The sequence below is a fragment of the Carassius carassius genome, chromosome 24, assembly GCF_963082965.1.
Source record: "Carassius carassius chromosome 24, fCarCar2.1, whole genome shotgun sequence".
In the NCBI taxonomy this organism is placed as follows: Eukaryota; Metazoa; Chordata; class Actinopteri; order Cypriniformes; family Cyprinidae; genus Carassius; species Carassius carassius.
This window is the reverse complement of record NC_081778.1, coordinates 3,545,657-3,560,961: the sequence shown is the minus strand read 5'-3', so window position 1 is coordinate 3,560,961 and position 15,305 is coordinate 3,545,657. Positions and strand designations below refer to the sequence as shown.

Below are 15,305 nucleotides of genomic sequence, written 5' to 3'. Positions count from 1 at the left end.
AAGTTACTAGTCACTATTGAATTAAGTACTAGTATCTAATGAATAAGTACTAGTATCTAATGAATAAATACTAGTAACTTTACAAAAGACACTAGTACCTAAAGAATAAACACTAGTACCTAAAAATAAGCACTAGTAGTTAATGAATAAGTACAAGTACTTAATGGAAAAGATACTAGTATCTAAAAAATAAGTACTAGTAACATGAAAAAAGATACTAGTACGGCTTTGTAACGATCGATCACAGGAAACGAGAGATCCAGAAGCAGTGTGTTAAATGGCTAATCCAAAATACAGTATCCAAACAGGCAAGAGGTCATAACCAAGAAATCAGTCCAGAAACAAAACAAACAAGAACAAGAAACTAGAAAACACAAGGAAAGAAAAACCGGGTGACGGAAAATAAGGACTCCATGAAAACAGAAAGAGAAAGACTATTTATAGACAGTATAACGAGGGAAGTGGAGACAGCTGAGTGCAATAACAGGTGTGCAATTAACTTTGATGAAGGGACAAAGCTATGAGGGAAAGGTAGTGCCTGCGGTGAAGTGCCTATGGAGAAGTGAGACCACTAGTGGACACCCAGGGAAACACAGACCAGACACCATGACTTTACCCCCTCCTCTACGGAGCAGCTACCAGATGCTCCATCGAACACAAAACAAACCAAGGAACACAGAGACCAGGAGGGAGGTGGACTGGTGGAGGATAAGGGGGAGGGACGGAGGGCCAGGTCCATAGCGGGAAACATAGACAGGAAGTGAAAAAACAAAACAACAACCACAAGGAGACCAGGAGGGAGGAGGACCGGCGGAGGACCAGGGGGAGGGACGGAGGGCCAGGTTCATAGAGGGCAACAGAGACCGGAAGTGCAAAAAACAAAAACAAAACAACAACAAGGAGACCAGGAGGGAGGTGGACCGGCGGAGGACCAGGGGGAGGGACAAAGGGCCAGGTCCATAGAGGAAAAAAAAAAAAAACATAACAAAACACAAGCAGGGCCGGCCCTGACCAATTTGCTGCCCTAGGCAAGATTTTACCTGGCGCCCCATGTATCACAGCCCATTTCACCCTGTCATTGTGTTCATGATTTAGCATATATATATATATATATATATATATACACACACACACACACACACACACGCACACACATTACAGCAGAACTGTTTCCAACACTCATAATAAATCATCATATTAGAATGATTTCTAAAGGATCATGTGATAGACCAGATGTCACATGTGACACTGAAGAATGGAGTAATGATGCTGAAAATTCAGCTTTGCATCACAGAAATAAATGATAATTTAAAGTATAATAAATTGAAAATTGTAAATTTTGAAAATTGACATTTTAAATTGTAATAATATATCACAATATACATTTTTTTTTCTGTATTTTTGATCAAATAAATGCAGGCTTGATGAGCAGAAGAAACTTCTTTCAAAAACATTAAAAATAGTAATGTTTCCAAACTTTTGGCCTGTAATGTATCCCCCCAAAACTGCACAACTGTAGAGTAAAACATTAATAAAAAAGTGATAATAAAAATGCGTCTTAAAACTGACATGATTGTACAAAATCACAGTCTGGGGACTCAGAACTCAGAACAACTGCTAACATTAAGTTTAAGGTAAAAATAACTGCCATGAAATTATAGTATCTTACTCCTATGCAATAAATTGTTCTTTCACTACATCTTTTTACCTCTGTCTTTATCCTCTTCTCTTCTTTTTGGCACTGTATCTATCGCAGACTATGCTCATTTATAATGTGTCATGTAAATTCGGCCTTCCGTCACAATCAGGAAACTTTCACCGTGTCTAGAACTGGCGCGAGCTGCCAGGCCCGTTTCTATGAGCAGTGTGTTAACAAAAGCAGTGCTGTCTACATTGGCTGCGGCGTCGGGCATGCTACACAACAAATTACCAACAACTGATCGTGCGCGCGCTCTGTTTCTGACGCACTTCAAGCACTCGATGGGCGGGGGAAGATTGAAGAGCCGGACTTTTTTTTTTTTTTTTTGCTTTATGTGGTAGTATTTCGAATTAATGGTTTTTAAATAGTAGCCTATTGTAAAAAAAATAAATATAAATAAAAAAATTCACTCGTTCACTCATTCTGGCGCCCCTATGGATGAGTGGCGCCCTTAGCATTTGCCTATACCGCCTATGCCGCGGGCCGGCCATGAACACAAGGCCAAAACACCACAGCCGTGCGGTCAAGACAGAAGCCCACCAGGGCGGGCAGAAGACCACCACCGCCATCCGGTCGAGACAGAAGCCCACCAGGTCGGCGCAGAAGACCACCACAGCCGTGCGGTCGAGACAGGAGCCCACCAGGGCGGCGCCGTAGACCACCACATTGGGATCGATGGCACAGGAGAGCAAGTCTGGTTAGGTAAGTCTGAAATAGAGAACATGAACAGGTTAAGGGTGGCCTCCGTGGCCCTGAAGAGATGGTAGATGGTCTCCATGGCCATGACAGGGCAGGTGGTGAGTTCCTGGATGGCCTCCGTGGCCACGACAGGATAAGTCGAGCACTCAGAGAGTTCGTCAGAGATGTGACGAGGCTCTGGAAGTTCCACAGAGACGTGGAGAGGCTCTGGTAGTTCAGCAGAGACGTGGAGAGGCTCTGGTAGTTCAGCAGAGACGTGGAGAGGCTCTGGAAGTTTCACAGAGACGTGGAGAGGCTCTGGTAGTTCAGCAGAGACGTGGAGAGGCTCTGGAAGTTCCACAGAGACGTGGAGAGGCTCTGGTAGTTCAGCAGAGACGTGGAGAGGCTCTGGAAGTTTCACAGAGACGTGGAGAGGCTCTGGTAGTTCAGCAGAAACGTGGAGAGGCTCTGGTAGTTCAGCAGAGACGTGAAGAGACTCTGGTAGATCCGTGGTGTTTTGACTGGATTCAGGAAGATCAGCTGTGACTTGACTCTGCTCATAAAGATCAACGGTGACTTGACTTTGCTCATGAATATCATTGGTGACTTGACTTTGCTCATAAAGATCAATAGTGACTTGACTTTGCCCATGAAGATCAACGGTGACTTGCCTTTGCCCATAAAGAACCCTGGGGACTTGACCTTGCCCATGAAGATCAACGGTGACTTGCCTTTGCCCATAAAGAACCCTGGGGACTTGACCTTGCCCATGAAGATCAATGGTGACTTGACTTGACTCCTGAGGTCTAACTGAGGTAGTGCTTAACTCATGAGTGTTAATGGTGGCTTGACCTGACTCTGGAGGGTCAACGGGAACCTGACTCGACTCTGGAGGGTCAACGGGAACCTGACTCGACTCTGGAGGGTCAACGGTGGCTGTCATCTTGTGCAGAGGCGCTGGACCGGCGGTTATCTTGTGCAATGGCTCAGGGCCGGCGGCCATCTTGCGCAGTGGCACTGGGCTGGCAGCCATCTTGTGCAGTGGCGCTGGGCTGGCAGCCATCTTGTGCAGTGGTGCTGGGCTGGCGACCACCTTGTGCTCTGGCGCTGAACTGGCGGCCATATTGTGCTGTGGCGCTGAACTGGCGGCCATATTGTGCAGTGGTGCTGGGCTGGCGACCACCTTGTTCTGTGGCGCTGGACTGGCGGCCATATTGTGCAGTGGCGCTGGGCTGGCGGTCCTCCTGTCTGGAGACTCCGGTCTAGAGTCGGCCGTCCCACCTGGAGAGACAGGTGTGGCTAGGGTATCCCACTGAGACCGATGTTGCAGGTACAGTATGAACCCCCAAAAATCAAAGATCTCCAGCTCATCCATCCCCCCTCAGGCACAGGGTTGTCTAGGCAGGCATTAAAAAAGTATTTCAAGGCCGCATCATTATACCCCAAACCTACCACCAGGGTCCAGAATTCTTGTGCCACACCACCCACCTCATTCCCCTTTTGACGGAGGGTGGTTAATTTTAGGAATCTCCCCCTTCGCTCCTTCATACTGGCTGGGGAACGTATATGAAGTCCCACACCGCTGGATCTGGACATGATAGAGTCCTTCTGTAACGATCGAGCACAAGAAACGAGAGATCCAGAAGCAGTGTTTAATGGGTAATCCAAAATACAGTATCCAAACAGGCAAGAGGTCATAACCAAGAAATCAGTCCAGAAACAAAACAAACAAGAACAAGAAACTAGGAAACACAAGGAACGTGAGAAAACTGGGTGACGGAAAATAAGGACTCCATGAAAACAGAAAGAGAAAGACTGGTATTTATAGACAGGATAACAAAGGAAGTGGAGACAGTTGAGTGCAATAACAGGTGTGCAATTAACTGTGATGAAGGGACAAAGCTATGAGGGAAAGGTAGTGCCTGCGGTGAAGAGCCTATGGGGAAGTGAGACTACTAGTGGACACCCAGGGAAACACAGACCAGACACCGTGACAGGCTTATAGATTAAATGTTACTACGGCTTTCCATATGCTTTGCCGATTGCGAAATGTGATTGGTAAACAGTTTGCCAGAATATACCCTGACCTTGGGGTGTTGAGTAATTCCCAGAACCATATTAACACATACAAAAAAATCTCTCAACAACATAAGAAATTTGTATTCTGACTATTTTTGTATAGTTTATATGTAGTCCATGGTTGTTCAACTGTGGGTTGAACAGTGGAAAAGTGATAATACTTATTAGTAATGGTGTCAATTTTAGGGTTCTTGGGTTTTATCTTCAATATTGGATTTTATTTATTGCAATTTTGAATAAAAATTGGACAAAGATCAGTTTCATGTTGAGGGTCTTCCTTATTAGGGCCCGAGGACTGATGGTGCAAGGACTCTCTTGTAACTGCTCTATTTATTATTGTACTATTTTGCTTTGTGAAACAAAACAAAGTCAAAGTCATTTTATTGATTTCTTATAGTCACATCTTTTTATTTGTTTGTGAAACGTTATATTCTTTTTGGAGTTAGAAGTCATTCATAAAAAATAAGACAGGAGCGACCTCAGATCACTTGGACATGGTTGTGTATTAGAGGTAAAAACTACATAAATACTGTTCGTTTTCTCACACAAACTGCTCGTTTCGTGTCTTAGACAATCAATGTGTACTTACGATGGGGAATTGTTTAATTTTGACTTCTCTGTGCATGCTCTTTGAGGTGGTGACCGTAGACCTGCATTATATGAGTGACAGACAAGAACGGTTTGACCTAAAAATATCAAAATTGAAACTACTGCGGAAACAAAGACACCTGGGTCAAAGACGAAAAAGTGTTTAAGCATAAAAAAAAGTGTAATACTGCTTTAAACTGTTGTAGTCCCCCCCCCCCCAAAAATGCTAAAAGTTTTCTGTTTTATTTAATTGCAATTTTGTTTTTGTTTTTCTGAGAAAAAAATATATATCATAAATTTTCCCCTGATTTACAGAAGACACCCAGTAAAATGTCATTCAGTGTAACAATCTTGTCAGGCATATTTACAACAAAAATCAATGTATGACATATTAAAAGACTAATTACGTTCACCCCAAATACTAATGAGTTGTAATTTTACATTTTTAACATGTGCCACTATCCTAGGTTTTGCCCATTTTTCAGTAAGAATTTTTTACTAATTTAAAACACAATAAAATTTAGTATGCTCCATTATTCTTTTAGATATTTTAATATGTACACGTCAGAATAAGCATGTTGTTTGAATTTTTGCATAAATATTGTGTTACACTGAATGACAATGTAACATTATTTCAACCAAATTTTGACATTTTATTCTCCAAAAACTTATTTGAAACCTTAAAAATTACATTTAATGTGCTTTCTATGGACACAAAATCTCTTTTGTACATTTCTTTTGATGCGGACATCTTAACGTCTTTGACCCACCTACATCTTGGATGCCCTTGAGGTAAGCTAAAACATACCCAAATTTAATTTCAAAGTGAACAATCCCTTTAAGTCTAAGTTCAAGACCATAATTTCATAGACACAGTCGTGACTCAAATGGCCTGGATTCAAAAGAGTTAAGGGTTAAGAGTTAGGCATAAGTGAATTATGCATATCAGGCCACAAAATGCAATTAGCAAATTCGAACAAAGTTCAGATCTTGTAGATGATATAGACCACATCGACCTAATATACTCTGCTGGGACTGTACAGCATCACCCTAGCACAAAGATCCTGAAACCTGAATAACCTCTTAAAATGCTAAAAGTGTCCTTTGCTGCATTGCACATATGGAAAATCATTAGACAGTTATAAGGCAATGTAAACTGTGTAAAGCACTATTTCAGAGTTTTGTGAATAAAGCACATTCACAATAAGCATAATTTACAAGAAAGTGTAGAGTGTTCAACCTGTTATGCTCCCAGGGTTGGATTTATGCATAGGCATTCAGGGAGGCCAATTACAATGAAGAGAAATATATACTGTAAAGTTTTATACTATGGGTTACCTACAGCAAAAGAACCAAAACCCCAACAGACATTGAGTGAATAAATATAACAAACAACAGGATAACTTTTTTCATGCTTTTCACCTTTTATTATCTACAGAAAGCACTAGTTTTTGAATAGTATTGCATCGGCAAAATTCATTCATCATTCATTAATTCCTGGAAATTACAAAAATGTTTTTTGAGTGTAATGGGACATGAATATGTGCTTCAGCTCTCCAACCTGAGAGAAGCTCATCAGCATCTTCTTGCCCAGAATGCAATTCTTCAGAGATGAGAGTCCCTATTAAAGAAAAGCAGAACAGTCAGAAACATCATTATAAACAGACTGAATGATTTGGATCATAAAAAATGTGTGACAACATAACAAAAATGGTAATTACATTTTAAAATCAATAGTGGTTGTAATGCAATGTTTTTGGGCCTATTAGCAAACACACATGAACCTACTCCTCACTGCCTTCCAGAAATACACACAGGAAGAGACAAACACATAAACATACCTGTACTTACAGAATCAGAATCAGAATGAGCTTTATTGCCAGGTATGTTTACACATACGAGGAATTTGTTTTCGTGACAGAAGCTCCGCAGTACAACAGAATGACAGCGACAGAACATAAAACACATAATAAAAGAATATAAAAATACAAAAAATACAAATAAGTAGATAAGGAATGACAATATACAAATTTACAATTGTAGGCAGGTATATTAAAAAAATACAGTTATGTATGTACATGTATATTATGTGCAAAATGTAAGTGTATACTAAGTATGTGTGTTAGATAAATTAAGTGTATGTGTATATAAATATAAAGTTTAGTGTGTTCAGTGTGTTCAGTGTGTATCAGCTGTTCATAAGATGGATTGCCTGAGGGAAGAAACTGTTCCTGTGTCTGGTCGTTCTGGTGCTCAGTGCTCTGTAGCGTCGACCAGATGGCAACAGTTCAAAGAGGGAGTGTGCTGGATGTGAGGAGTCCAGAGTGATTTTAACAGCCCTTTTGCTCACTCTGGATAAGTACAGTTCTTGAATAGATGGGAGAGTTGATCCGATGATTCGCTCAGCAGTCCGGACTACCCTCTGTAGTCTTCTGAGGTCAGATTTAGAAGCTGAGCTGAACCAGACAGTTACTGAAGTGCAGAGGATGGATTCGATGATGGTGGAGTAGAACTGTTTCAGCAGATCCTGTGGCAGGTTAAACTTCCTCAGCTGGCGAAGGAAGTACAACCTCTGCTGGGCCTTTTTCACAATGGAGTCAATGTGAATGTCCCACTTCAGGTCCTGAGAGATAGTGGTGCCCAGGAACCTGAATGACTCCACTGCAGGGGCTGTTAATGGTGTGAACGGTTGTTTGGAGAGACATTCAGGGTTGGTTGCAGGAGTTGTTATTGGTGTGAATGGTTGTGTGGAGAGGTGTTCAGGGCAGGTGATGGGTGTTCTTTCAAACCTGCAGTAAAACTCGTTCAGATTGTCTGCCAGTCGTTGATTCTCCACAGTGCTGGGGGGTGGTGTCTTGTAATTGGTGATCTTCTTTAGACTTTTCCACACTGATGCTGAGTTGTTCGAAGTGAACTGAGTCCTTATTTTTTCAGAATAATTCCTCTTTGCCACTCTGATCTCCTTTTCCAGTGTGTATTTAGCCTGTTTATACAAGACATTGTCCCCCTTCCTGTAAGCATCTTCTTTGGCCTGACGGAGCTGTCTGAGTTTTGCAGTGAACCACGGTTTGTCATTGTTGTAATTTAGTTGAGTCTTGGTAGGAATACACATATCCTCACAGAAACTGATATATGCTGTTATGGTCTCTGTGAGTTCGTCCAGATCGGTGGCAGCAGCTTCAAAAACACTCCAGTCAGTGAGGTCAAAACAAGATTGTAAATCCAGCTCTGCTTCATTAGTCCATCTTTTTACAGTCCTTAATACAGGTTTAGCTGATTTTAGTTTCTGCCTGTAGGTCGGTATAAGATGAACCAGAAGGTGATCAGAACGTCCCAAAGCTGCTCGTGGAACAGAGTGAAATGCATCCTTTATTGTTGTGTAACAGTGATCCAATATATTACTGTCTCTTGTGGGACAAGTAACATGCTGTCTGTATTTTGGCAGTTTACGGGAGATATTGGCTTTATTAAAGTCCCCAAGAATGATTAAAACAGAGTCTGGGTGTTGTTGTTCCATCTCTGTGATGTGCTCAGCGAGTTTCTGTAAAGCTGAGCTCACGTGCGCTTGAGGAGGGATGTAAACACTAACCAGAATGAACGAATGAAACTCCCGCGGCGAATAGAACGGCTTGCAGTTAATGAAGAGCGTTTCGAGATTTGAGCAGCACGTCTTCTTTAACATATACAAACTTCTTTACATATACAAAGATAGCAACCCATCTGTATTACTTCTAAATATACTAACAGGAAGAGACGCTCACTGACACACACTCTCTCTCACACATGCACCTGCAGCTCTGTGGTTTTCTGTCAGGAATTTTGGTTTGAAGCAGGAGGTTTTACAGGACTAATAATAGATGAACATCAACTGTCTGACAGACTCTCCTAATAATCGTATTAAATGAGAAAATGGATGAAGTGCTTGTATCTGTGATGAATCTCCTCATAAATAGCCTCAGTCATCTTCCTGTGTCTCCTCTTAGAGAGAGCTGTGGGTGTAAACAGACAAACCTGCTGTCAGTTCACAACACATGACTGATCACACACAATATAACTGTCTCTGAATCTCTCTTACCTCTCCTCATCACTCTGTTCTGCTGAATCAGTATGGGGGGAATGAAGAAACATGCTGCTGGAGGAGTTTGTGAAACTTAGAGCTTCCGACTTAAGCACAGAGAAGGCTCTTGTTCTCATGTCTGGCCCAGCTGTTCCCACATCTGACCTATGGAGGGCCTCAGAACCCGAAATTTCCACCAAGGAATTTTGATCCGGCCATAGAGGCCAGGCCAAGTGCCAAGGCCAAGGCAACAGAGGCCGCTCCACCATGGCTCCCTGAGCTCCCTGTTCCTCCATAGCTCGCTGGACTGTCTGATCCACCTTGGGTCCTTAGTCTGCCTGCTCCGCCATGGCCCCCTGAGCTCCCAGTTCCTTCTTAGCTCCCTGGACTGCTTGATCTGCCATGGGACTCTAGTCTGCCTGCTCCGCCATGGCACCCTGAGCTCCCTGTTCCTCCTTAGCTCCCTAGACTGCCTGATTCGCCATAGGTCCCTGGTCTGTCTGCTCCAATATGGCCCCCTGAGCTCCCTGTTCTTCCTTAGCTCCCTGGACTGCCTGATCCACCATGGCTCCTTAGTCTGCTTGCTCCACCATGGCCCCCTGAGCAACCTGTTCTGCCATGGCTCCCTGAGCTCCCTGTTCCTCTATAGCTCCCTGGACTGCCTGATTCGCCATGGGTCCCTAATCTGCATGCCCCCCCGAGCTCCTTGTTCTTCCTTAGCTCCCTGGACTGCCCGATCTGCCATGGGTCCCTAGTCTGCTTGTTCCACCATGGCCGCCTGGGCTCCCTGTTCCTCCATAGCTCCCTGGACTGCCTGATCCGCCATATGTCCCTAGTCTGCCTGCTCCACCATGGCCCCCTGAGCTCCCTTATCTTCCATAGCTCCTTGGACTGCCTGATCCACCGTGGTTCCTTAGTCTGCTTACTCCGCCATAGCGCCCTGAGCTCCCTGTTCCTCCATAGCTCCCTGGACTGCCTGATCCACCATGGGTCCTTAGTCTGCTTGTTCCACCATGGCCCCCTAAGCACCCTGTTCTGCCATTGCCCCCTGAGCTCCCTGTTCCTCCATGGTTCCTAGTCTGCCTGTTCCGCCATGCCTCCCTGGACTGCATGATCCGTCTTGGGTCCCGGAATGGGTACACCCCTGGAGGACTTCCGTCCTGTGTAAGCCTGTCCATAGAGGCCTCCAGAGCACAGATCCCCCCTCCCCCCATTGGAAGTTATGTGGCGTGTGGATGCGCCTTCCATGAGGGGGAGGTAATGTCAGCCCTATGTTTCTGTGTCTTGTGTTTTTCCCCCCATGTGCTCCCCATGACCCAATTTCTCCCTTGTTGATTGTGTAAATTGATGCCAGGTGTTCCTCAATTAGTTCTAGTTATTTAAACTCTGTTTCTTCCCTTGTCCTGCGTCCGGGAATTTTCGTCAATCACCTGTGCTACGTGTGTGTTTCATTGGATTAATAAAGACTATCTTCACAAATTCCGTCACCTCGCTCCTTCGCTCCTTCACAGTAGCAGCAGTGTGACAATAAGGGGAGCATGACAGCCAAGTTTGTTTCTTTAGGGAAGCACTGCCTATGATGAGTGCTATCCGAAGGCGGGAAGTCCTCATATTCATGAATGGATTGGCAGAGCAGGAAGCACGTGTGCTCTGAAGCAACATGAACTCGATACTTAATACTTTGTGCCCCAAATCAGGATTTCAGTGCTTCTTCCTCAGCTGCTTGAAGAGAGCGATTCAGTGGCAGTTAGGGCACTCATTGGGGGCTTCTGCGTGGGCAAGGGCAGGGAGAAAACAAAAAGTTGAAGTCCATCAGGGATCCGTCAGCGATCCCGATGGGTCCCAGGCAGATTGGGTAAACCTTAATGATATATTCAATCCATTCAGCACCGGAACACAAAAAGGGATAAGCAAAGCATATTCCACAATCCTCTTTGGCGATGAATCAACGGCGAAGACCTAAGAATTATAATGAAACAGAAAGATTCTGATGAAATGCCACTCAGCGCCGCTTAAATAGGGTGCATTCCTGCCCCCCTTTTTACATGCTAGAGCACCATTGGCCATTGCAATGCAGCAGCATCAAGCAAATAAGTCTTTGAGGAGAAAGGTGTTTCCTCACTGAAATCAGCTAATGCTGTTTACAACATCAAGAGACCCTCTCGGAAGGGAACAGTTGAACACAGACAAGTGAGTAGTTTCTGTGAGTGTTATTTTTTGGGGTAGGGGTCAGGTTACGCAATAGAAAATATTTTTTACAAAATATTTTTTACAGCTCTCTTAAATTTTTTTAACACTTAAAATTTATGAGATGTCCTAAATAATACAGTGACTAATACTAACAAATGTGTGTGAAAAGATTTCGTATTTCTTAATATATCCCCTATTGTAATGTTACTGTAAGGAAAACCCTCAGCCCTCTGCTCGGCAGGTGGAGGCTCTAAAGAAATAATTTTTTAAAAAGGGCACATAGCAGTGTTTGAAAAATAAATAAATAAGAAGGATCAGATGGAGCTATTTCTGCAAACGATTAAAGCTCAATGCAAATAATCAGTCACAAAATGAAACTAAACATGGTTTGAAGTAATTTAAAACATTTTACCGTTGAAGTGTACCATCACACAGTAAATTGTGCAGTGTGATTTATTTATTTAGATTTTTTAAAAATCACATTTTACATGAAGAATTAATGATAAAAAGTATTAATATCAGTAAAAAATAAGCTAAATGCTGAAATGCACAAATTCTAAAATTTGTTGTTACCAAATTTTGCAAAACATGAAAATGTTTACTTAAAAATGAAATAACATAAAAAGGCACTGATGCATTAGTGGCAATATAAGAAACTCCCAGCAGCTCAAAACCAATTACTAATTACTTATTTCAGGAACAGAGATAGTGGGTGTGGTCATTGAGTCATATGGCCCCTCCTTCTTTATTTGACCCCTCCCCCACATCAACATCTTCTGTTTTAAAAAACAAAAGCCAATTTACATTTTTCATTGTTAGAATTTCATCTAGATTTAGTTTAAATGAGAAATATAAACATAAGTATATAGTTATATAATGTGACAATTTTAAACAACTATTTTAAACTATAGTTTATACTTTTTATTATGTAATATATAAAAACCACAGAGGAGCTATTTAGACCTACTGTGAACCATATTTTGGCTTTATACATATATGAGCTATTCTTCTATAGTGTAGTTGTGTTTGGCTGTGTGTGCTCATATATGATGAGCTAGATTTAACTGTGTGTGAGCTTAAATATGAGGAGCTGCTATTAAGATAAAACGAGTGATGACCTTGTGCTGACATGTGATGAACTGAGATCTCTTTTTTACTGTTATGTGGCCATGAAGAGATATAGACTAGCAAAAGTGGCCTGAATGATATGTACTGTATTGTTCATGGAAACCTATATTAAAATTGTGCAGACACAGACTCTGATAATAAAGTCTCTCTACTGACATCAAAACCTTAGAGAGTGCTTTCTCACAGAAGCGGCAGAAGCCACCACACTCCCAGGTTGAACTTCACTCACTGCAAAGGCATGGCCAAAATCTGGGTCTGATCTTGTTGGTGGGCTTAAATGCCAATGCCATGTCACGTTATGAATGAACATATTTAGTTAATGGAAACAAATGAAGACTAATGGCAACAGACACTGACAGGGAGACACAATGATCCAACAAAACCTGACAAGTGTGCCTGTTGCATTGGTCGGCATCAGTCAGTGCAGTTTAAACTAGTCTTTGTTTTATGTGGCTGGCCTTTTTTATAGCAGCTGTTGAACATTCAGAAGTTTTCAATATACTGCATTGACTCAAAGTGCTGACACAATCGTTCATGTCATCTTTTTCCTTTGTTTCAGGAACTAAGTTAGTTCTTTATCTCTTCCAACTCTACATATGCACCTAATATGAACCCGCTCATCACTCTCGAGTCGGTGTCCTGTGTAGTCCTGTATACCAGTCAGAGAGAGCTGTGGGTGTAGACAGACAACCCTGCTGTCAGTTCACAAAAAATGACTGAACTCTCCTACCTCTCCTTGTCACTCTATTTTGCCGAATCAGTACAAGCAGTGAAATTAAGAGCAGTAAGAGCAAAACTACCAGTACAATTACAAGCAATGTGGGGAGGGAGAGAGACGCTGCTGGAGGAGTCTGTGGAGGAGTGACTGGTTTTGGGCGCACTGAAGGAGAAGCTGGAGGAGAAGCTGATTTTCTTGTTGCAGGAGTAGTGAACAATGATATATCTGCCAAAACAGACACAAACACATTCAAAATGATGAAATGATCTAAAAATTCATATTATTCCTCAATATTTCTCTGACCTGCGCAGGTGAGTCCAGCGTGTGCTTTTTGGTAGCAGTTACTGTGGTTGTTCAGGGAGAAAAGACAGTCCCACAAGTGAATCTCAGTTCCTCTGCACTCGACTCTGTTCAGCCACACAACACCTTCACCAGCACCAAAGACTAAATCAGCATTAAGTGGTGCTCCACAACCCAGCTGCCTGCAGACCACCCGAGCATCGTTGATGTCCCACTTATCATTACAGACTGAGCCCCACACAGAGTTATGATACACCTCCAGCCTCCCAGAGCACCGGCCCTCCCCTTCACTCAGTCTGAGAGGAAGATGATCTAAAAGACACACAGCAGCCAGCATTGACGAGCATTAGAACAACATTAAAGGGGACATGAACTGCCTTTTCTATATTAGTTACATTACATGTGCAAATCTGTGGGCGGAGCTAAACAGCCAGTGCTGTAGAAGCAGGCGTTGATCTTCTCCTGTGGAGGCGGGGTTTAGCCACACTATTACATCATAAAGTTTTGTCAGATTGGCTTCGATATGAGCTGTTTTTAGACTAACGAGAAAGTTTCGAGTTCTGAAACTTACAGTGACCTTTTATGTCAAAAGATTAAGGGATTTTTGATTTCTCAGTTCATGACCCCTTAAAAAAACACTTTGAAAAAATAGAAATTGAAAATAGAGTTATTTAAATATGTCACTGATTTTAAATGCAAATAATGCAATGCACAGATAATAATTTATCAGGTAAACAGGCTTACAACAAGAAACATTAAATAATGTATTATCAGGAAACGTACTTGAACACTGTCTCTGGAGAGGAGATCTTGAACACGTCAGATGACTCCGAGGAGACTCCTCTCTCTCCTCCTCTGAAATTAAAACACTATAGAGTCAAGACTCTTCCCAGCTGCTCAGTTAAGTTGTGTAGAATAATTCGTTTTCTAACCACTTAAATATGGTATTTAAGGAAACACGACTACTGAGACCATATTAAATTATTTAAATATCATCTCACTTAAACAAGTCATTTTGGCCACTTCATCTTTACTGTCACAGTCATTCTGTCCCCATGGTGAAGATGGACACTGCCATATAGTGGAGTCATGTGGTCGACATGTTACTTTATCCAGCCAGTTAGGAGCCGATTCCACTCTTGCTGTAGAATCAGACACAACACCAGATCTTCCACAGTTCAGCTCTTGACAGATCAGACTCGCTGTGTCTTCGTACATCTGGTTCCAGCACACATTACCCCAGGATCCATTGTAGAAAACCTCCACATTCCCTTCACAGCCCTCAGTTAATCTGATCTCTTTAAACTCTAGATAGAGAAAAATTAGAACCAGCAAATTCAAATAATTAAAAAATAATAATAATTCAGTTCTCAGTTTCCTACCCAACTCTTTTTATTAGTTACAGGTTACTGAAATGTTAGTTAAATTATTATTTACTGTTTACCTGAGCACACGACTCCTACATCATGCGTGTGTTGACAGTCATGTTTTCTCCAACCTGGAGAAGAGCAGTTCCATAGAGACGTCTCATCCCCTTTACACTCCACCTTATCCAGCCATATGGGTCCAGAACCAGGACCAAACCAGGCTGGTACCTGCTGGTTACTGAGGGCCACTCCACACTGCAGCTGTCTGCACACCACATGGGCATCTTTAATATCCCAGGAGTCATCACACACTGTCCCCCATGAGCCACTGTGAAAAACCTCCAGCCGCCCTGCACAGTCTCCCCCAGAACCCACCAGCCTGATGGACCTGTGGCCTGATATTCAGAGACAGGAAAACACATTATTGATCACGAACATGGCAACTGAAGAATCTGTCTAAGTGGTGGTTCTTCTCACCAAGGCAGGTGATGTACAGCTGTT

General features: G+C 42.6%; 1 protein-coding gene across 1 annotated transcript; it reads right to left on the bottom strand.

Annotated features, from left to right (window-relative positions):
- Nucleotides 1–12,725: 12,725 nt before the first annotated feature.
- On the bottom strand, nt 12,726–14,989 carry LOC132103553 (antigen WC1.1-like). Its single transcript, XM_059508667.1, has 5 exons — nt 14,882–14,989; nt 14,439–14,744; nt 14,221–14,292; nt 13,441–13,749; nt 12,726–13,362 (listed from the first exon to the last, which is right to left on the bottom strand). The coding sequence occupies exons 2-5, from the start codon at nt 14,653–14,655 to the stop codon at nt 13,118–13,120; spliced, it is 843 nt and encodes a 280-aa protein (XP_059364650.1). The 5' UTR covers nt 14,656–14,744; nt 14,882–14,989; the 3' UTR covers nt 12,726–13,117.
- Between the last annotated feature and the right edge of the window lie 316 nt (nt 14,990–15,305).